Source organism: Aedes aegypti, chromosome 2 (assembly GCF_002204515.2).
Source record: "Aedes aegypti strain LVP_AGWG chromosome 2, AaegL5.0 Primary Assembly, whole genome shotgun sequence".
Lineage (NCBI taxonomy): Eukaryota > Metazoa > Arthropoda > Insecta > Diptera > Culicidae > Aedes > Aedes aegypti.
In genome coordinates this window covers 465774424-465798430 of record NC_035108.1, presented here as the reverse complement: position 1 = coordinate 465798430, position 24007 = coordinate 465774424, and the positions used below count along the sequence as shown (strand labels likewise).

Here is a 24007-nt window from a genome sequence, read left to right as displayed (position 1 = left end):
AGTAGGGAGAGAAGTCGGCCATTGTGCCGGCCATTCTTGGATTCCGAGATGTTTCTCCTTAAGTTCACGGCGTCTTTCTTAGAAGCACGTTTTTTAACACTCTTTTTTATTTGGTGCTACAAGAAAATATTAAATCGGGTATGATTTTCCCGTATCTTTTTGAACAAAATTTACCAGAAAAATAGATATTTTTTCTAAATTATTCTTAATATGTAATCCCAAAAAAAGTTTTATGCTAACTCCCTGTTAGAAAATTTTCGTTTTGGCATCGAATGAAAATGAAGACTCCAAACATGCATTTGGTGGTACACTTATAAATAAATATTACATATACTCCAAGCCCGACACGAATATTCCTCATGATAGAGTTTAGAAAGCTCGGGTTTGCATAGAATCAACCCATATTTATGTACATCTTCGTTATGGAACCATAAGTCATTGGACTCATTTACTAAATAAAACAAGCACAATATAGTTTTTATTTTTGTTTCATTTTGCTTCTGCAAGTCTACCGTGAAAATAAGCTTTTACCTTATTCAGCCAGCCTGTTCATCAAGGTGACTTGCATACAAGTTTATTTTGTGCAACTTTGTTTGCAAGATATATTGATCAAAGTTTCAGAAGCAACTTAAAGCCGAAAGCATGACTTCTATACAAGTTTCGATTACTTGGATGTGTTCACGATGGAAAAAAAATACTTATTGGAAACAGGACAGCTAATTTTTATAAATATCCAGCTGTTTTATTCATAAAGTCTCATGGTTTATCCTAAACATTGAAAGTCCTTTCAAAAATATATTTAGTAATTCAAAAAGCGTTTCAACAGGTTCTATTATTATTCAGCAAGACCAAGCTGAGGGTGATAGGTTCCAATCCCACTAGTCGAAGATCCTTTCGTTAAGGAAATTTTTTCGACTTCCCAGGGCATAGAGTATCTTCGTAGCTACCACACGATATAAACATGTAAAAATTATCCATCGATAGAGTAAGCTCTCAATTAATATCTGTAGAGGTGCTCATAATACTAAGCTTAGTAGCTAAGATTTGTCCCAGTTGAGACGTAACGCCAGAAAGCAGAAGAATAATAGCCACGTGGTGGTCCTCCTAGGAAAATTAGAGACTCCGGAACCAGATGACAACAATATCACGGCAGAGTCTGAAAAAGAACAGTTTTATGGCAACTACACCGGGGCAAGTTGAAACGGCTAGGATAAGGTGAAATGGCGTGGTTTCAAAGTAAAATATTATTATGATAAGATACATTGTTGAAGTTAACAGACAGAACAAATTTTTAGGGAAGCAAAATCTGTTTATATTTACAGGCATAATACTCAAAACTTTGCATTTCATCATGCTCCACCAGTTTCAATTTGCCCCAGTGTACCTTATGATGCAACAAAATCCACTATAAGGGATGGTACACAAATTATGTCACGCTGAATTTCAACTTTTTCGACCCCCCCCCCCCTTTGTCACACTTTTTGTATCAGTCCTCCGAAAATTTTGTAGGGCTTGTCACGCTTGGCTCGACCCCCTCCCCCCACATGAAGCGTGACGTAATTTGTGCATGACCCCCAATACAAAAAATATCACGATTTAGTTTTGCTTTTGGAACAAGGAAAGATGCTGATATCCGAGGGTTGAAGCAGTGCTTACTTATCTGATAAGCATATAAAAATGATAAAATCAAATGCCCTTGTTGAATGAAAATGGATCTCTATAAGTAAACAACACAACAGTTGAAGTTTATTAAGATTTTATTGTAATTCAAATAGGTCCTGTGACAGTTCTCATCTCTATTTTTTGCAATGATTACCAAACTGTTTCCAGAGTACTGCAAAAGAAGAATATATATCTATACTATATACAAAAGTAACTCTATTTACTTTCTCGCGTCTGCAACTAAGCTACGCGTAACTTTTACGCAATATTCTGTACTATTTGTCCCAATGCTTTTTTCACTCGGGATAAGGAATAAACGATAAGTATTTCATAACCGGTATAGAATAAATTAGGATGCATGCAGTTGTAGTTGGATATCTAATGGAATATTGATCCCAATCGGGAGGTGTACTGTTTCTGTATAAAAATTCTTTCCGCTGAAAAGTAATCTACGGCTAAATAATATAAGACGGAACTTTTTGCTTAAGATAGGCGCTCCAGTCAGCCAAAATTTTACATGCTTTGACCATTTTCAACTAAAATCATTTTTATTTTAATCACTTTATGCTCTTTTCTATCCTAATTAAATACAGGATGGTGTCCTACATTCCAAGATCTGGTTAGCCTAATGTCATAGGTTTGATTTTCGTTCATTACTCGTTCTTTGCACTATCTCTCGGCTTGCCTCAGAAATGTCAATACCATTCACAGCTATTCAACGCATGTATTAAAACTAATTCAAACTTATCGAGTGGGTCGTGTTCCCGATGGAGGAGCAAGGAAATGATGTAAGTGTTACTAGTGAGCCAAATGATGAAACCAAACATGGTGCACGGTGGCTCATCGCACCGCTTCCATTGACTAGTGCATTTCCCTTTTTATGGAATCTTGCTTCCGATAGTTAGCTCATGATCCCTTTTGATGTAACCTCGGATCTAACAGCTCTACTGCATCTTCGATACCTCAAACTTGGTATTGACGATCTCCTCGTCGGAGTCCAGCACCGGAAGCGCCGCGTCAGCAATAGCCGCCGGAATGTTGTCCTCCACCCACTTCAGGTCGTCCTCGTCAGTTGTCGGGCTCTTGGCATTTGGCTTGGGAGAGGAACTTCGCGCCCCGCGCATTTTCACACCGTACGCATCCGACACGAATTGCTCTTCTTCGTCTGATGGATATAAAAGCATGGTTCAGATCAATTGATAAAAGTGTAATGATAAAACGAGCTCACCATCGTCTTCATCTTCGGGGTTGTCCAGCAGAGGAGTGAACGCATATCGCTGGTTATTGTTCGTTGGGCGCCAAAGGATCATGATCACCAGCAGGAGGGTCGAGAACAGAACATGCCAGAAGGCATCATCCACCCACAGCTCTTTCCAGTCGGTGAGGCATTCGGCAAATCGGTGCGTTTTGATAGAGTACAGCATGAACACCACGGAAGCCAGCACGGCAAAGATGAGCGTGTTTGTGAAATGTCGGTAGAGTGACAGTTTGACCATGTTTCTACAAAGAAATATATGTGTGTTAGAAACGATTGATTGTGAAATCAGCAACATAATCAACAACCTTCGCAACCGTAGAGTCCTCGTGGTCTGTACAAGCGATGTGAAGATCCACCAGCAAATAGCGGAGTCGAGCACTGCCAGAGGGATGCTTGCTACAAGTAGTTGATCATTTTTGGTGTGCATTATCCGAAGGAAGCTTTCCACACATGCCAAAACTAGATAAAGAGCTCCTGTTCCAACTACACGATGTAGCATGGGTCCAAGTCTAGGTCTAATGAAACGTGGTAATTATTAACAAGTTCTTTACTCTAGAAAGTCAAAACTCACTTGACAATACCGAATCCCAGCGACACAATGATCACCAACATCCGAGCCAGGGTTCGTTTACCGCAGGAAACCCATTCCGCCAATAGGACCATTCCCTTCACCGAGACTCCAGTTGAATTGATGCTCTGATATTCTCCGTAGAACATGGCTTTTTCCAACATGCCCAGGAGGATAACGCCACCGATCCAAAACTGAATGCGGAGCAAATCACGCCACTGGAGGAATGACACGGTCAGCCAGATGATGCCCAGGACAACGTAGACGAGACACATTGCTCCGTAGAACTGTGGGAAGAAAAATATTATTTGCTTACTTTTCACTACTAATTTGTTATGCTGCGATTGCTCCTTGAATCGTTCAAAAAAATCTCTAAAGATAACAACCATAATTTCTCCAGATATTCTTTCAAGAACTCCACTATGCTTCTCGCGAAAGTTTGTTTTAGGATAAATACACACATTAAAGGTGAAGATGAATCGAATCCAAACTTCAAATTTTTTAGAGCACAAATCTGTAGAACCTTACACCCGTTTGAGCCGAAAACTTAATCGATTGGTCACCACTAGCTAGTGGGGCAAGAGTTCGAATCAAGTGTGGGGCAAAAGTTCGCTGGCTAAAACACAAAATATCGATCCATTTATGACAGGCATACTTTTCACCAGCCGTAAACTTAAGTTTGCCGAAAAATACACACTAAATTTCCATCAAAAAATTGCTCAAAACCAGGTTGGATGTAACACATTCAGAAAAAGCAGTTTTTCGCAAAACTAAGTGGAAATGTAAAATTTTGTGTTGACAGTTTTTGCATGATCAGAAAAATTTAGCTAAATTTGAAGATAATATGTGGATTTTAGGCAATGGATTACCTGCTTTGCTCTTGCCCACAGTTGATCAGCAGGAGTTTTCTCAATTTATTTTGTATGGGGAAAGATATCTAACTTCAAATATCTTGTGAATGAAAGCTTTAATCGAAAAAATATTTAGTAGATGTGATAGCCATCATTTTCACGCGCAACCGGTACCAAATATTTTTTCAAAACTAGTTCCCAATTTTGAGAAATAATTCGTTAGATGCATTTGGCCATACAAATATTTTTTGGGTTACCTTTTAGCGATTTTTCGTGCATAGACACTAGCGCATGTGCGTTACAGTGTGGCGAAAAGCGAATCAGGGTATGCATGTAACCCATTTGCAATTTTCCCGTGAGTGTATACATGGGTCGAACTTTTGCCCCGCTGATTCGAACTTTTACCCCACTATGGGCCAACAATTGATTCCAAGCATTTATGCAAAAACGAATACACCTCAAAGCATCCTTATGATAGGCCTAGAAACGCCCTTACATAAAATATTGAAAAAGATTTTATCTTCAACTGGTTCCATGCAACGAAAGTTTGACCAAAAATTACAATATTCACTAATAGCCATAACTTTTCCAAATATCAATCGATTTTTATGATATTTGGAGTGAAAGTATCATGAATAGCATTCGAACCACCATGACATTTATAAGTTTTGTTTTGAAATGAGCTAGAAATTTTGAAAAGAAACTCTTACCCCACTCGAATTTTTGCCCCACTTTGCTCTACTAATTTCACGGATTTTCTCAGTAAAATAGTAGATTTCACAGGAATATCTGTAATTTTGTTGCCTACAATTCAATTTCGGTGATTTATTTCACAGGATACTGCGATTTATTTTAAGTGTGTAGGGAGTAGACCGACCCAGCCTCCTAAACAGCACCACGCCACACAGTGCTTCGAACGTATGGCACTTGGGGACAAAAGTCATAACGGGATGTTTTATGCGGTTTTGCCCTATGATGTTAAGGAGTATCACGTTATACACAAAAAATAACTCATTATTGGCATAAATGACACATATTACATCAGTAATGGCATGAGTGGCTTATACGTCAAATTTTACATTTGACACCATAGAACAGTGCTCGCTTGGAAGAAATGTTCAAAATAAATATGCATGAAAAAGTACTTGAGTCGTTCGCATGAACGATGTATGTGACATGCGTAACCATAAAAGTGTCTCAATAACCCACTTTTTATAAAAATATTGAAGTACGGATTATTCCAATGAATAAAATGAAATCCAATAAAAAAGGTTAAATAAAGTTTTTTTTTATTAGCATCACAATTCATTTATGACCTATTAATCATCCGAAAACTGAATTATTGCTACAAAAGAAAATTGAAATGTCGTTTGACCAGAGGGTTTTATTTTCTTTTATTTCGATGATTTTCAACGGAACGTCGCAATGGTTCCGGTCAGCAAATTTTCATCCGATTTTCCTGCTTCCGAAAATGTTTGTTTTTACATGCTGTGTCTTGAACTTCCATCGAAGCCCCACTTGCAAACCAGTTTTACAGCAGTAGAAGCTTCCAACGAAATATCCTTCATGATACTGGATGCAGTACAATTCATGAGCTATTGTAGATCGACTGTAGCAGCTGTTTCTGATGCAGAAATCGGTTTCGGAATTATATTTTGTTTCTCTTAGCGCATAAAGGCTAGGAAGTAAGTTCGGATGTAATTGGTTCAAAGTGGTTCGAAGCAAATTGTACTTTCGTTCCGACAGATCTAAATCAAAGTTCAAAGCTAATGCCTGTGCTGCAGTCATGACCTGTACTTGATCCCCACTCAAAGAATTTGATAAATTGTCAGCGAATGCGAGCTCTTCGTTGATAAGATCTGCAACACGTCCCTTTTAAGTTTTTCTTGAACATTCATTGAACGGTTTGTGAGGCCCCATGCCAGCCTTTGCAGCCGAGCTGGAAATATGTGCATCGTCAGTTTCCTGAATGCGCGGAAGCTGAACTGGTTTTGCTAACCAGTCGGAGTTTTGCTTCACGAAAATTTTGTATGATCTTCCACATTTAGCCCACTTTTGGTTTGTTTTGCAACAATAAAATTTTCAAAACGTCTTTAGCTCGTTCTCAAATATCTTGGAGAAAGAATCAGTGCCATAACATCTGTACATGAAATTCAGAACATGATTATTCCGATTGGGTGGAGCGGCAGAAAACTACTACTCGAAACAATCTTTATTGATGGTTGTGGCAGCATATCCTCAAAATCATAAGATGACGTATAATTGGCAAACATATGCAGCTGGAATCACTTCCAGAATTAAAAAAATACTTCAAAATTTATTTTTAAGTGGATTTCAGAAAGGTACTTTGAGGTACTTTTTTGTATGGGCAAAAAGAAGATAAGTGTTTTAATTTTCTTCTATATTAAAAAGCATGTAGCCCAGAATTGCATTAAATTGCATTAAAAAGCATGTAGCTCAACAATTGCTAAAATATATCACAGAAAATTGAATGGAATCACTCCTACTTACTTGTTTCAATACGGTCCATGACGATTTTCATTTTGAAAATATAATAAGGGTGGGAATGAAGCGAATTGTAGAGGGACTGGATTGACACGAAAACAATGAATAATATAGAACGATGAAACAATTTGTCAACACGTGGTGTTTTGGTTTGTTTTGAAAACTGCACGAACTTTCTAATACACTAAAGTCTTTTTGTACACGGTTTTTTTTTTTTGCACGCTTTATTTTTACACGGCTTTTTTTACACGCCTTTCGGAATTAACACGGTACTTTTTTTGCACAAAATTCGGAAATAACACGGATTTTTTACTTATCTACACGGATTTCGGAATCAACACGGCTTTTTTTTCCTATCACACGGATTTCAGAATTAACACGGTACTTTTTCCACGGATTCTAGAATTACCACGGTTTATTTTAACACAAATTCCAGAATTAGCACGGTTTTTTTTGCACGGATTTTTTTTGCACGGCACGGGGGACCGTGTAAAAAAAAACCTTAGTGTATCTGTACTACACGCTCAAAACATATGTTAACATCATGGCCTACTTGATTCGGTCGAATATGAAAGTTGATTTTTTGACTTTTGTCCAAGGGACGAAGCACTGTGCGCCATACCCAGATATGGGAATTTCACTTTCCATCATACCAATTCAGCTGAAGTAGCTCTTCGTATAGCTGAAATCGAATACCCATATCATTTGTGAAAATACTCTGCCCTTTCATCATTGCTCAATTAAATTATTGAATCAGGGTCATTTCCTGCTGCGTGGAAAAAGGCGATCATCACCCCTATTCCGAAGATTTCACATCCTACGGATCCGAAGGATTTCCACCCAATTATCGTCTTGCCGGCCATGTCAAAAGTGTTCGAAAAGTGTCGAGTACACCGTTCCTCGCTAAGCATCAGTCAGAATACAGGAAGTATCATAGTACGACGACAGCGCTGACTAAAGTCACCCATGATGTGTTCAGCAGTTTAGATAAAAACCACTGCACAGTCATGGTGTTAGTCGACTTCTCCCTAGCGTTCAACTGTGTCAGACACAACTTACTACAAACCAAACTAGCTGAAGAGTTTAGATTTTCCCAATCTGCATGTGACCTCGTCGGATCCTTCCTATGGAACAGAAGTCAAATTGTGAAGTTGGGAAACAAGTTTTCTCAACATAGGCAGCTTACCGCAGGTACACCTCAAGGATCGTGCCTTAGTGCTCTCTTGTTTAACCTATTCATCAACAGCCTTCCCAATATCCTGCAGTGTGAATATCACATGTATGCCGATCGCATTTGCTGCTTCATGAGACAAGTATGGTTTAACACTGTATCAGAATGCGTGCAACAACATCTTCGCCAGCAGTATGCGGCGCCGCCATCTTTTCGAATCCAACATATTCTAAACAACCGCTGGATACTCAAATGGATTTCAATGCGGATACTCAAATGATCTTGACTGCTGTCAAATCCATTAGGTGGGATTGGGGTTGCCATATACGTGATCTTCGCAGAGATTTGGCTTCTGATTTGATCGAACGCGAAATTTCACGATGCCAACGAACACAACCACTGCAAGGAAGAGTCTACTAAACTACGGAGTAGCTGTTTGGAACGCTCTTCCTGTCGATATTAAAACGAAACCTTTTGTTTCTACCTTCAAATCTGCCCTACGAGCACTAGGGTAAACAGGTATAATACGCCCCCCCCCCCCCCCCTAACGAAAAATTGCTCTATCGCAGTGGAAAATGGATTACTTCTATTGTTATTGGTATCAAAGTGTTGTTTACTTAGTTGGTCATGCTCTGCATGCAACTTTCTCTTGCCAGGTAACTTCTAAAAAGAGTACAAGACGTTTTCTGTAAACGGTCCAAATCTTGACGTTTCAAAACAAACCGGGCAATATGCCCCTCCCGTAGAAAAAGTTCCGCAGCGCTGTAGAAATGTTTTCAAGGAGAATTCCACCACTTGCTGGGCTTAAAAGGGTCTATTAGCAGTCTTCTTCCGGTAAAAGTTTTTGTAATAAGTACAATAGTAAAGTATGGGCTTCATTTACAACGAGGCTTCCCTATCGGACCCAAAATTTTACGCCAAAAAGCTGATTTCCGATATTTTCGGTATTTCCATTGATTGTTCATACTTCTCAAAGATCTTATATGCGCAACATCAGTTTTTCGCGGATGTTCAAGGTGTGTAATCATATTTACGTGTTAAATAAGCCTTAATCCCTAGAAAATGAAGTGGGGCGTATTGCCCGGTTGGGGCGCATTATACCAATTTACCCTACATTGATTCATCAATAATTTCCAATTAGCAATCATTGAAAATTGTTATTTAGTAGTTCTCCAATATGTAATTTTCATTTTGTGACTTCCTTGACCCGATAAAAATGTTAAAGCTGGTTATCGTAAGATTAATAAATACAATTATAATTACAAAAAAGTAGTTCCAAATACTCTCAAGAACGGTTGACAATTACTTTAATCGTCTACTCACCGGTAACAGTGGCCAATCAACTGCCGACAGATATCCTTGTGCGCTTTTCATTTCCACATGTACGTTGGCCACGAAGCTGTCCGGAGAATCAATCCTCAGTATAAAAATGTATAACCCATCTTTTGTGATGGTGAAAATCGATTGCGGTTCATTCTGGCCCTAAAACCAAACATATGTTATATACTATCTAAAGATCCCGTCAAAATCAAAACTCAATTACGGCCTCTCGTCGAGATTTGCTAATCATCGTCTGTCCCGGTTCCTTCAGCTTCAACTCCGGCAGCACAATGTGCCCACCCCGAGTGCAGTGCTCATCGATCGGATCAGACACCACCTTCGATTGGTTCGGCGTTATGAAGAATGCCTCGTACTGTGTGTTGTACGACTGTATAAAAGATAAATGAAAAAAGGCTTGTTTTTGAATTCGCAGGCAATCCAGCTCACCATTCTGACATATTCCTCCCAGCATTTGTACTCTATCAGTGCCCAGGAGATTTTCAGCTTCACCGATTCCTTCGCCTGCTCGTACGGTTCACAGGTGACTGAAACGAGAATCAAGGTTCAAGAGTTTACGAAGGTTCAAACAAAGTGCAATGAACTCACTCTGAGTGTAGATTTTGAATCCTTCGTAGACCGATTTCGGAATAGGCATGTATGGCACCTCCTAGAATGAAACAGTTTTCAATTAGCTGAAACATTTAACGATCCAATTGATGTGTCGCAGAACGATGAGCAATGACTCAACTGCAGAGCCGGCTGCTCAATCTAAACAACCAGACAAGTGCTCAATCACTTCCAAACCATTGACTTAAGCGGAGATTTTGCAGACGTAGCCACAGCTCAGAGAGCAATGATTTTTCAATTGATGTTTCCCCGCTATTCCCGCCTTTAACTTACCGAGCTCAACTGAAAGTCCCATTTTCCCTGCTCCGGGAAGGCCACCAGCAGGCCAAAGAAGGAACAAAACCAGCAGAAGGTGAACAATTTCGATTCCTTCATGGCTCGTCAAAAATCTATAGTTTCGAGGGGATGAAAAAATACTAGACTTTTTGTCAGTCTTCTTTGCGAGGGGATCGTTTGACAGGCAGCCAAACATTCGCTGCAACATTCACCCATACGGTGAGAAATGGTTTGTTGTATGGTAAAACGTTTGGCAGAGGTACACTCAGGGAAGATAAGGAAGATTAGGGGGATCGACATCTGGTAGTGAGTAGCCGAACATTGAACAGTGCTGAAGTTGGATGGGGAATTATTTTATGTATTAGACAAGCTGGACTTTAGCTTATAAATAAATCGTGGATTAGTAGAAATAGTGGAAATATCGATGCAAAATTACAACTTCTAAAATGTTCGTTTTATTTTACTCAATTTTAAAAATGTAGGGGAACTTACGTATTGTCGGCAGCCTAAGCAGCTGAACCTTTAAGAAGGCAATTTTACGCAACAATAGAGCACAACAATTAGCAGCAGACAGCTTAACTACACTTGAGCACTCTTCATTTGTAAATTCTTATACACAAAACACTATTTTATTCTCTTAATCTTCTATTTTTCCTCACCAAAGTCACGAGCCACTTGTTCTTTTATCGGCAATGCAATTACTATTGTCGGCAACAAAAATGTTCACTTCGGCAATCCAAAACTGCGCAAAAACTAATTTATGTATTGGTAACATTTCGTATTGTTGACAAATCCTGAAAATTAACGTCACTCATTATGTTCTACTTGTTGAAAGGGCCAATGCAGAAAAATACAGACTACACTGAGAACAGAATTGCAGTTATAAATAGAATAGCAGAAAGTCAAATTGAATACCCAATGCCACTAAATTTATGCAGACTAAGGCACCGTCCACAAATTACGTAACGCTCTAGGGGTAGGGGGAGTAGGCTCAAACGTTGCAGCTCAAACACAAAATTTATTTTTTTCATGCAAAGACCGTTGCGGAGGGGGGTCGATAATTGTACATTTTAACGTTATGTCATAAATGGACGCTGCATAATTTCGTTTTCATTTATTTTATCGAATATTTTTTGTATTCAATCTCATTTTGGAAACATTTCGGCTGTAAAAATTGCCATGCCATCTTGCAGCAAGTGCGAATCCAGCCTAGAAGTTGCAGCGTGATTCATTATATTGTGCTCTGCAAGAAAAATCCACGGAACACGATTATCGGATTACTTGAATTTCAGAGTTGCGTTTGAATGGGTTACATGCATGCCCCTATTCGCTACTCACACTACTGTTTATTAGGGTGCGGCTTATTTTTCAAAACCTCTCAAAACCAAAAATTCTTGTACTCTTATGAATTCGAATCATATTAGAAGAAAAACCTCAAAGTTTGAGCCAAAAATATTAAGATTTAGATGGGGGCAAGCGTCTTGAAGGTAAATTTTCAAATTATAAAAAAATGGCCTTCAGTGAAGTCACCATAACTTCAGTAATTTCTAACCTTTTTTTAAAACTTTCAGTTCCATTATCTTTAAAAAATTATGAAAACTTAGTAGAATAGCAAATATGTGTAAAATCAAAACTAGTTTCAATAAAAAGTAGTTTACTCCAAATGTTTCCTCATTTTGCTAAAATAATATCTTTGTTTGACCATTACTTCATGAATACTCAACCGATTCCAAATCTGTTTGCATGGTTTAGTTAAACAATATTTTTAAAGCTGAAACTGGTTTTCCTCATTTGTTAAACCTTTGGAAAGGACTTGTCAACAATTTTTAAATAATTTTGAAACAATTATATTTTTGCTCATGTTAAAAAAATATATGAACTATTCAACTCGCGATTAAAACAAAATGCTGAATAAGTTTTAAAGAAAAAATGTAATTTTTGGCAAAAAAAAAACATAAATAATCCAAAGAAATTCGATTTTTTCTTTAAAAAATCATGTTTTTGGGTAGTTTTTGTTACAAAACTAAGCCAAAACCATTTTTTAGAAACATATGTTGTATGAACAGTATGGAAACAACTATTTTTTGCTTCAAAAACATGTACCGTTGAAGCTCGTTATAACGACCATTTTAATAGCGACAAAAGCTCTCTATAGCGACATTTTTCGGTCCCTTGAAAAAGATTTTAATGTTATCACTATTCTCTATAACGACATTTCTCTTTTACGGCACTCCCATGCCATGTCGTTATAACAAGCTTCGACTGTACAAATATTTGAAATAGGTTGAATGTTATGGTCAAACAAATATGAATTTTCCAGTAAACTGAAGAAAAATTTCGAATAAACTACTTTTAACAAAGATTTGTTTCGATATAAGACAAATTTGATGTTCTACAAAGTTTTCATAAATTTAATATTGAAAATAATGATGCTAAAAGTTTTGAAATTGGTGAGAAATAACCGAAGTTATGGTGACTTCACTGAAGGCCATTTTTTATAACTGAAAATCCACCTTCAAGGCGCATGCGCCACCCCTAAATTGTTAATAGGATAAGAGATAGAATTTAAGTTAAGTACATAATATTAAGTTTTCAGTCTGTGTGACCTGTAGTCAAAGACGATGAATAAATAAATATGAAAATCTTAATATGTTTGGCTCAAACTTTGCGGTTTCTCTTCTAATATGATTTGAATTCATAAGAGCACACGAATTTTTGGTTTTGAGAACTTTTGGAAAATATGCCGCGCCCTAGTGTCTATGCGCAAAAAATCGCTAACAGGTAACGCGAAATTGAAAATTCTACAGGCTATTTTTACATTTTTTTTACGTTCCTATTATTTTCAGTGTATGAGAAAATCAGAATTGGCCCTTTGTAAATCAATGCACTTATGACTTGACACAAAAACATCATCCTCTGATTGCCTGTAGAACAACAGGAGTGTTGCCAAAATAGTTTACCTATTGAAAGACGTATATTTTATATGTTTCTCAGTATATTGAAGTTAATGCGCTACAATCGTCAGAAATGGAAAGTATTGAAAGGCTCAATTATTACCAATGCATGCTTTGTTGCCTAATTCCAATGCATTAATTAGTTGTGTTCAATTTTTTTTTCAATGAATTTAAATTATGAATAAAAAATACACCGCAATTGAATATGGTTTTCTGGCAACCTATTCCCGTAATAAAAAGTGATTGCCGAGGAAAACAAAGTGCATTAATTTTAATTTGTGATTTAAAGCATAAAAATTCAGTATTTTCGAGTGCTTTATAGACAAATCATAAGTTTAATAGTGCATGAGTGATCGGTGCGTAGCTTTTGTGACAAATTGGTATTGGAGCGGAGAATTGGACCTTTCAAAGTGGTGAGTTTTTCTTAAGTTGTTCTTGTGTTGTTTTATTCGGCAGCTCACGAAAGACGATAATTTCGCAAGCATTTATTTCATTCAATGATAAAACCCATGTTATATTATATTTTTGAGAAAGATGAAGTCTACATGGAAGATTATAGTTCAAAGAATATTTTGAGTACCGTAATCCGGGGTATCATTGATCAGCGGGGTAAAATTGATCGGAATGAACCATCTCGTAAAAAGTTCGTATCATCATTTGTTGATGAAATATTTCCAAAGCATGAATTGCGCTTCTCCTTCTTATATTCATGAGCTAATGAAAATTAAGATGTTTTCGAAAATTGTATTTACTTCATGCGTATATTTAACAACTTTTTGAAACAACGATTTCAATGGTTAAGGATGACACTACCGAAGATTCGTGTCTCACATAAGTTGTGCAAGCGATATGAGCAAGGAAAATGTGATTCTTACTAAAAATTACATCGCCAAAAACGATTCCGTTGTCAAAACATTCATAAGAATGTTCAATTATGCAACATTTACGAATTACTGTTAAGAATGTAGAATTTCCTTTGGAAATTGCCTACCTTTAGGCGTATTCCGCGGTTTGAGGTATTTTTATTTTTGAAATAACTCAAAAAGTAAATGACTTGTAAGAGTTTGGTTTTCATATTCGGCTTCAGGGGCCATGATTTAAGTAAGTAACGACATTTTCAATATAACCGAATGTTGTTTGTTTGTTGTTTGTTTGTTTGTTGATCAATGTTACCCCATATCAGCTAAATCAAAAAATTACTTTAAACATTTATTTAAACATACTTAAATCCTTTGAAAACAAAAATTCAGTATACAGACACGAGCGGTGGGTATCAGTACTTGTTTTAAAACTAAAAAAACTTGCGACATTTGGATTTTCAAATGAAACATTTTAGAAACATCTCAAAAACTGATCAATGTTACCCCGGATCACGGTACATTGAAGGTAACTCTTGTTCCGTAGATAAATTTTAACAAGGAAGGTAAGTTAGTGCTGCCGAAAATACCCTCAGGGTGCCGAAGCCATCATTTACCCTATGTAATCAAACAAAAAAAGTTTTTTTTTTGGGTAGCCTCAAGGGAAACCTGATGATCAACACGATCTCCATCGGTTTTGATTTTTTTTTTTGATACACCAACAAATTGATACTAAAGCTATCAGTACACACTTTGTCAAGTGTGCAAATATTTGGCTATTTGACGTTTCAGACGTTTGCCTAACGTTTGCCGTTTGCCCATTGTTTGCCAAAGGTCAGTACACGGTGGACAAACATTTGACAAACTCTTATTTGTCCATGTTTGCCACTCGAGAACTGAACGGAGTTGCCAAGTTGACCAAATAAAACTTGTTTTGGCATACTTTTGCAATATATATTTCCTCATACCTTCAAGTATTGGCTATTACAAAGTTAGACAAATATTTGCACACCAATGTTTGTGCAAATATATTTGGTCAGTACACATATGACAAATAAATTTGTCGAAATTTGGCAAATATTTGCACATTTGGCAAAGTGTGTACTGATAGCTTAAGTGATAACGACATTCATTTTCCATATCGGCTTACTTGAAGATCCATTTCTTTTGCACATTGCTCTCTTTGTATTATTACAGAGAACAGTTTTCTTATCAAAACATATTTAAGTGTAGTACGATAAAGATTGTTTGTTTGCAAGAAATATTGCAGATTTATATATTTTTGTAAAAGTATTGCTTAAGCATCGGATCAATAAAGAGAAATCGATCAATTCAAAGATCCGTTATGAGGCATAAGTATCGATTTGTAAAAAATAAAATAAACAAAAGATTTTTGATTTTTGCGAATTTTGAGAAATTGCAGACTATATGGAGACCATCATTACTGATATTGGTAAGTTGTCCTTCTGGCTGTTGTGATTCTGGACAACCTGACAAGCTAAACGAGGATTTGTCAAAGCGTTCCTGGAGGCTTTTGAAATAATAGCTTGAAAAAAAATTAAGAAGACTCTTAAAGATTTTCAAATTAATTTATAAAATGATTTTTTGAAAAATTGTGGACGTGTTTCGAATCATAATAAAATTGGTACCGTAATTCGGGGTGTACCCAATCAAAGCTACAATTCAATTTCAATTGTCCAATTTATTTTGTGATTACGCATTGTCTGATAGTTGCTCTTTATTTTCCTCAAATTGGTTCGACATTAAAGATAATTATACCATGGAAAATAGGCTTTTAAGAAATTTTTCAATGAACTGTTGAAGAGTTCTTCTTCAAACAATCGATTTTCAGGTACCAAGGCTATAAAGCGTTTTGTCTCAAATCCCGAACATGACTCATATTCCGAACATTCAACGTATCAGAGCAATTTTTCAAAAAAAAAACACTAAAGGTGATACATACATTTGCCTACTGTTTCTCCAGTTTAGTGCCTTTGAAAACGTGAATAGGAGCACAATTACAATTGCAATTATTTACAGGATGATCAACTCTTCTATGATGCAAGTTCTCCAAAGTTGTAAAATATCAAATCTTAGCTTTGAAATCGCCACTGTTTGAAATATGGGAAATGTCGGTTAAGACACAAATATTCCGGATTTATATTCCGAACCCAATTCCAAATTTGCATTGGGGATAAAAAAAAACATGTCCCGAGAGAAATAAAATTTTCTTGAACAGGCTACTAATATCAAAGAAAATTGCCTGCACAAGTGTTTTTTAGTGGTTTAAGCCTGACGATCAAGGAAGCGCTTTTTCCTGATCGCAGTACCGTTTTGATTCATATTACGGACACTTAAGCCCTCTGTTCCGTACGGAACGTGCCGTAAACATGTGCGATTTAAAATACATCCGAGTGCAGCCCCTTACACGACCCACCCTGCCGACGCCTCTGTGGTCGAGAGTTCCCACAGTGAGCGAATGAACTCCGTGAGTTACCGAATGATCTCGTGAGTTCCCTTCCACGAGTGAGTGACCGAGCTACGTGCATCGCGACTATTCCACGTGATTCTAGAAGCTTCCTCGTGCTTCTAGATCACTTGGCGCGGTGCTATAAATACGCGATCCCTTCGCGTTGTCGAACCAGTCTTGTTTCTACCGCCGCGAAGTTTATACCGATCCAAGTGAAGTAAAGTGAAAGTATAGTGAACAGTAGTGTAACTAGTGAACAGTGTAGTGTAGTGTAGTGCAATAAAGTGTACTGTGGACTAGCAGAATCAGTGGTGTTGTTCCTTTCATTCCGAAAAATACAGTCCACCCCGACCCGACCGGAGTTGGCCACGGTTAACGCGCCAACACCCTCTTCGAAGTGTTAGCCATCTAAAAGCATATAAATTAAATCTATCTATATGATTTCTCAGCGTTATTATGCTATCAGGACACAAACCTCTCGAATGGTAGGTGAAGATTTGAATTCCACAACTCCAATAAATTTGAATAAATAGAAATATGTGCTCTCTTCATGATTCTTATTCCGGACACCACCTCACTTTTGCTTCTTATTTCGGACGCTTTGCTTCGAATTCCGGACAGCTCGTGAAATGCAAACTTGGAAAAAATGAATTGTTAAATAAACACTACCAGCCGCTAGAAAAACGTCAATACTAGTTGCGCATTGTAAATTTTCATGGGTTGCTATGTAAAAATCTCATTAAAACGAGTCTCCAAATTGTAAGCTTTTGAACGGCAAATTTTGAAACATTTCAATTGAAACCTTTCCCATACAAAGTTAAGTGTCCGGAATTTGAATCAGCACGGTACGCAATTGAAAAGAACTGTCAGTTCAAACGGTAGTCGCTGTAGAAAATTTCTGCAAGGAATCGGCGAGAAAATTCTTTAGCGGCTTTATTCTAGAATGAACAAATTTCAATTCTAAATTCCACCGATTTATTAACATGTTGTGAGATAAACTTTAACAATCTATCAACAAATTGTAGGACTTTTGAGATTTGATTAAAATCTGGTGACCCCATATTTAATAAATCACACCTCTTTTATTTTTGGAAACTACTGTGGTTTGATTAAATTCACCCCGGACTCAAACACATCACTTCGTTTCTAAAATTTGATTTTATTATTAATATAGCATTTTGTCAAAATTTCAATTACATAAACCACTTAACATCAAACCAGCACTGGTTGAAAAAAAATTGGATGACAATACATGCATGCCACCAGATCTCATTGAACTTCAACTTCACCCCATTCTACGGTAGATTAATTACAGTGTAGCCAACTGAAATATGCTTAAGAGTAGTTTGTACTAGTAGTCAATTTTTGGTTATCCATTAAGTTTTTTTTTAAATTAAACTCTTGTCAAGGGAAGCATGAAGCAGTTTTCAATTTCATCAGGTATTAGAAATTTAGATTAGATTTAGATTTCGAAGAATTCAATAAGATATGTTAAATGCATTCATTAAGGTAGCTTTGAAGGATTTAGAAACTCATGGAATCCATTTTCTAACTTCTTGGGAGCTCTAAACAATCCTTTGAGTATACCTTTGGACCCCTTGTATTCCTTTGATAACATTTCTCCAGATTTGTTCTCAGATTTGGCATGGCTTTGTTCTATATTGTACCTTAAAAGCGCTGTTCTTGATCAATTTTGTACTACCACAATTCATCAATTTTACTGTATCCTACTGTACAGATACAATCTAGAGGCGCAATTGTGTCATCAAATCAAGTCGAAGTCATTACAATTTTTTCTCTACTCTATTATTTGCTTTATCCATTTCAATTGAGAAGAAATATCAATAAATGACAAGTATTGCTGTTCTAAACCTATAACATCAAACTTAACGATAATGCCTCTCACATACCAAACACCTTCTTCTTCCAAATACAATCCACCACCCCCATCCCCATGCCCGAAAGTCAGTTCACCTAACACTTTGGTGCACATCTTCCCAACCATAAACTGTGGCAGCATGGGACACATATCACTTGGAACCACTGCTACATTTAGCTCCCTCATATTTTGCTCCATCCCGCCGAACAGATTTGACTTCCACCCGAGGAGAGTTCCATTTCTTCCAACCACTCCCTCATCACGATCCCACAGACAAATCGGTCGAGCAAAGACGTTCAGGTTGATTTCACTAGAAAGCATCAGCAGTGCAAGCGCCGCCAACGAGTCTGTCGCATTGCTAAGGTAGAATTCGCCTACATCGAACTCATGAATCGATTTTTGCTCCTTTCGGTCAAAGCTGTCCATTCGAAGACGAACCATCAGATCCGGCGGAGTCACTTTGGCCCTTCCGGAAGTAAGACAGTAGCCAGCAGTCAACACGAAACGATCGTTCAAAATTGTCACCACGCACGCAAACACGGGTTCATCATTTCCGTATCGAATGAACAGCGTCCCGACCCATGGCCACTGCTCGATTTTGGGACGCTTTCCATTGGAAGTTTCTTGAGGCTGCAGTGGTTCCACCAAACGCTTTCCACATTTCGGTTTCACTATCTGGGGGTTAGACAACTGCGCGACACTAGTATCTGTTATGTAACGAGAAGAGCAGATGGAGGAATAGTAATGCTGAATGCATGCATAGTAACTGTTTCACGTGCACGACTTACTTAGCAATGCAAAGAAAACGCAGCCGGTAATCAGCAGAGCGATGCAACCCTTGGAGATACTCATCTTGAACTGAGCAAATAGCAACGCTTAGAATGGGGATTGGAATTCTACGCGCGCTCTATATCAGCAGTGAATGCTAGAAATGATACTAGATGCTGATTACCGAATGAGGTAATCCCCCCATTTGAGTTTGTTTTGTTGTGGTTATTATGGCGCGTATTAATTATGATTCATGTGTGAGAGATTCATGATGGCATGCTGAGCGGATTGTTGAATCGCAATGCCAATCTGCAGTAAGTTTGATGTTCGACTGCAATCGACTACATAATATGTAGTCCTTTGGCAGAGAGGCCTTTGTCATCCTCGAATAATGATATTTGCCATCCCTGAGGTAACTTAGGTAAGTCAGATTGTTTAATATTGGTTCCCAAATACTGCTTTGAGGAACAACAGGAAGTATTTCATACTTGGAGTTACGAAGATAAACCAGAAACGTATAACTTTAGAAGATAACTTAGGGTTATTCTAGCAATGTATGTTGGAAAATTAAAGCTTTTTTTATTTTATGATCAAACCTTCATGTCAAGTACTGTCGAATGTTCTCTCTATGTCTAGAAGAGCAAGACCAGTACAATAGCCTCAGATTTGTTGGATTCAATCAAATTTGTTACGTAAAAGTGGATGTTACGTAAAAGTGGTCTAAACTCCAAGTCAGAATCCGAACTGTTCATTAGCAAAAATTGAATTTTCGCTGATGTGGACCTGGGGGATGTGAACTGGACATCAACAAGCAGCCAGGCTGCTGTCAAGCTAAATTTTTCATGAAAATGATCCGAGTATGCCTAGGAGTGTGCGGTCATTAGTCACGCTAGATGTGGACCTGGGAGGGAGAAACCAATACAAAATTTCTGTACGTCATAGTGAGCCGAGATTCCGCTGTCAAGAAATGTCACTGTGAGCCCAGATCTCAAACATTGGATTAACATGAAAAAAGCGCGTAACTGATTAAAACACATTTTCGTATTTCTTTAAAAGTGATAAAAATCGAATGAAAATCAGCTCATGCACATAACGCAAGTAATGTCACGTGAGCACCATTTAATCTGATTGAACATTAAACATTGAAAAACGCATCGTTCTACTTTTTCCAATGAAAATGAATATTTAGTGCATAGAAAACTGTGGCCCTTTTTTCATGTTTGTCAGGAAAGATCAAAGGTGCACAACAAAAGGAAACTACCGATTTTCTCGAAGGCTGCCTTGATTGTCGTTGGCAAGCTGGAGTTATCTTGCAGTTCAAAATAACGTTGTCTTAAATTTCGTGTGTAGTATCGGTGCCTCCCTCCCAGATGTGGACCATCATTCTGTTCAAATGACTTTTTCAAAAAGTTTACTAATAAAGGAAGCTTTTGCTGGATTTTTGTCTGGCTTTAAAATTGATACATCCTTTGCATTCTCCCATTTATCGAGAACAAATGCCAACTGAAAACATTTGTTAAATATATCAACCAAGAACAAAAAAAGTAGAATGGAGTATGTATCTTGTACATTTTATTTCTTGTACCTAAGATTTCAGTGGATTAACTTAAACTGAAGAAGGCTACAAGTGCTTGTCGAAAGTATCTGTCAAAGATAAGCAATTAGGGCGGAATCAAAAGGTACAAGATACTCCAAACCTGGTGGATGCGAAATGGATATCAAATTGCTATGCATTTTATGTTTACACAAAGACTAACGGCTGTTGAAATAACCTTAACTTGGTCTTATTGATGCGTAAATTTGTCAGCACTTTTGTGGAATATATTTTTTACTAACATACGGTCAGAAACAATATTTTCAACTGATTTATTGGACTAATGGCTTGCATCCCGGAGCCCGGATAGCCGTAGCGATAAATGCGCAGCTATTCAGTATGACCAAGCTGAGGGTCGTGGGTTCGAATCCCACTGGTCGAGGATCTTTTCGTAAAGGAAATGTTCTCGACTTCCGAAGGGCATAGAGTATCTTCGTACCTGCCACACGATATACACATGCAAAAATGGCCAATCGGCAAAGAAAGCTCTCAGTTAATAACTGTGGAAGTGCTCATAAGAACACTATCTGAGAAGCAGGCTTTGTTCCAGTTGGGACGTAATGCCAGAAAGAAGAAGAAGCCTTGCATCCAACTGCAGATGAAGTATTTAAGTGAGCATCTTGAAAATGGTTTCCTGCGAGACAAGCAAACAAACAACGAATCAGTGGCGTAGCTAGAGTCTTGGGGGCCCGGTGCGGAGGCAGATTTGAAGGCCCCTCCAAAATTATGCTATTACTGAACTCACACGTACCTTCTACATTTTTTTTCGAAAACGATCAATATTGAAATTGATTAGCTCATTACGTGTGGTAAAGAAGGATGATAATTATGAGTGAAATCAAGAAAATCGTGAAAAGCGTTTTTATATCTCTTATAAGCAGCTGAAATCACCTGTAAAAAATCTGAACTGCTACGGCAAATGAAATGTAATATTTTTTTTACAAAATGGTTATAAAAGCTTAAGTTTGTTTTACCAAATTAGGATGATAGTGTTGTCTAACGCAGAACACCTAGGTATAATATTTGAAATGATACTAATAAAAACTAAAAAAAAAGGAAATTTGGATCCCCGTGCCCTTCTTGTATGCCAGACAAGTGCCTTACTAACTAAGCTATCGAGCCACTTGGCGATTCAATAACTCAGAAAGTTACAAGTTCCGAATTCAAACCCAATATTCGTAAAAAAAAATGATTAAAAGGTCAAAAAATACTCTGCCGATAGAAAATAACTAGAATTTCGTCCAGGAAATAGTTCTTCTTGCTTGTGGAATCAAATAATATATATGGAGCGGTTACCTCAGAGGTTTCTATATATTTCTGTTTAAAAAGATCTTTAGAGATATTTTTGGATAACTTCTTGTATGCTGTACGGTATTTAGTAGTATGCTTACGGTTATTCCTAGTTGAACTTCTTAAAGAATCGTGAAAAAAATCTTGGAATAATTCATATTTACCATGAATTTGTTGAAACCGCTGGACAAATTTCAGAAATTCAAGTAATGGGGAAATCACTGATAAATTATTTGTTGTACTTTTTATGCAAATCAAGCAGGCAAGATAGAATGTTTGATTTTGTGATTGATGTTATTTTATGAGAAATTCCCAGCGAAACTCATAGAGCTATCCCTAGAGAAAATCTTCCAATACTTTAAAAAATAAAACATATACAATTTTTTTCAATCGGGAACTTATTGAACTCTGTCGAAATTCCTTGAATTCTTCGATTTTTTAGAAACGTTTTCTTAAGGATGTCTCTGAAGAAATAGAATATTCAAAAGAATGCTTAAAGAATAGTCAAAATAGTGCTTAAAAATGGTGGAACCGCGCAGGTATTTCTGGAGAAATTTCTTCTGATTTAATCACTTGAATAACTAGTTGTAGTAATGAACGAATACAAGAAGGGCTCACTGGAAAAAAATGAAGGACAAATTCCAAAAGATTTCCAATTATCTGAGGAATTCTCGCAAATTTATAAGATAAATATCAGAAATAAAAATCTCAGATAGAGCTCAAGGGGTATATTTGAAAAAAGTAAAGTAATTCGTAGAAGGATCCGTGGAGTTATTTGAAAAGAAATATTTGGGAAAACCACGAGATTGGCCAAAGGTATGCCAAGAAATCCCTTCAGTGGTTTTCTGGGGATAATGCTCAAAGGTCTCCTCAGAGACATTCTTGTTTGTTACCCTGATATATTCCTAGAATGATTCCTGTAGGCAGTCTTGAAGAATCCTTTAAAAGAAAAAAAAAATAGAAATATTCGGCATTTGTTTTTAAGTCCCGTAATGATTTCACGTATGGGGCCCAGATAGCCGTAGCGGTAAACGCGCAGCTATTCAGCAAGACCAAGCTGAGGGTCGTGGGTTCGAATCCCACCGGTCGAGGATCTTTTCGGGTTGGAAACTTTATCGACTTCCCAGGGCATAGAGTATCTTCGTACTTGCCACACGATATACTCATGCAAAAATGAAATTTGTGGCTAATGTTGATTCTGAAGAAATTTAGTTAGATTTTTTGCAAATATTCCTGAAAGGATTCCTCTACGAATTCTTGAACGAACTTTCTCGTTTTTTTAACGAAATCTCTCGTAACGTTCAACAAAATATAATGTTTTTAAATTCATGGCAAAATTTCACGTAAATTACCGGGAGAATTTTTTAAAGTAATATCCTTATGAATTATTTAAGGTCACCCGAGAAGAAAGTTTGTTGTAGAATGATTCAAAAAATAATACCTGAATGAATTTCAAAATACTTCATGAAACAATAATAATGGTTCAGATCGTAAGAAAATGTTTACAAGCTCAAAGCTCACCAATGCTCTAGATTTATGAACGCTTACAAACTTAGGTATCTTATTGGAAATCAGAATTCGTGAAGTAAATATTTAAAGATTCAAATCCGTAATTAGACTCAACATTTCCAAAAAAGGTATTTTGGCCTACTGAAGTATCTGCATGAGATAAAGCTAAAAGCGGCCTTCATCGAAGGCTCAGTTTTCTCATGAGTACAATCGATTGAACAACATCAAGGAAAATAACTTACTAAACAAATATTTGTGAAAGCCCCCAAACTGTGGGGGCGAAAAGCCTCGACCCACTCTTTAGTATTAAAAAAGGGATAATCAAGGGGCCCTTGTGTAACACTGATACTAGTCTCCTCCGAAACTTATACTTTTCATGCTTATCATATTTTTGGTATCTTACACATTGTCAGTTTCCTACAAGGTATGTCGAACTTTTAATGTTATG

The 24007-nt window shown here is 37.2% G+C and overlaps 2 protein-coding genes across 3 annotated transcripts; both read right to left on the bottom strand.

Annotated features, from left to right (window-relative positions):
- Positions 1–1947: 1947 nt before the first annotated feature.
- Positions 1948–10426, bottom strand: LOC5575665 (transmembrane protein 87A). Of its 2 annotated transcripts, none has more exons than XM_021848267.1 (9): positions 10236–10426; positions 9942–10002; positions 9792–9880; positions 9559–9723; positions 9339–9497; positions 3492–3775; positions 3226–3435; positions 2891–3162; positions 1948–2827 (listed from the first exon to the last, which is right to left on the bottom strand). In XM_021848267.1, the coding sequence occupies exons 1-9, from the start codon at positions 10335–10337 to the stop codon at positions 2607–2609; spliced, it is 1563 nt and encodes a 520-aa protein (XP_021703959.1). In that variant the 5' UTR covers positions 10338–10426; the 3' UTR covers positions 1948–2606. The 2 variants fall into 2 exon arrangements, with proteins under 2 accessions (XP_021703959.1, XP_001662124.2); XM_001662074.3 differs by having other exon boundaries at positions 9783–9880; positions 10236–10425.
- Positions 10427–17912: 7486 nt separating this feature from the next.
- LOC5575674 (testisin) lies at positions 17913–19479 on the bottom strand. The gene is made up of 2 exons (XM_001662075.2): positions 19187–19479; positions 17913–19105 (listed from the first exon to the last, which is right to left on the bottom strand). Exons 1-2 carry the CDS (start codon positions 19248–19250, stop codon positions 18318–18320), a joined length of 852 nt encoding a protein of 283 aa, XP_001662125.1. The 5' UTR covers positions 19251–19479; the 3' UTR covers positions 17913–18317.
- Between the last annotated feature and the right edge of the window lie 4528 nt (positions 19480–24007).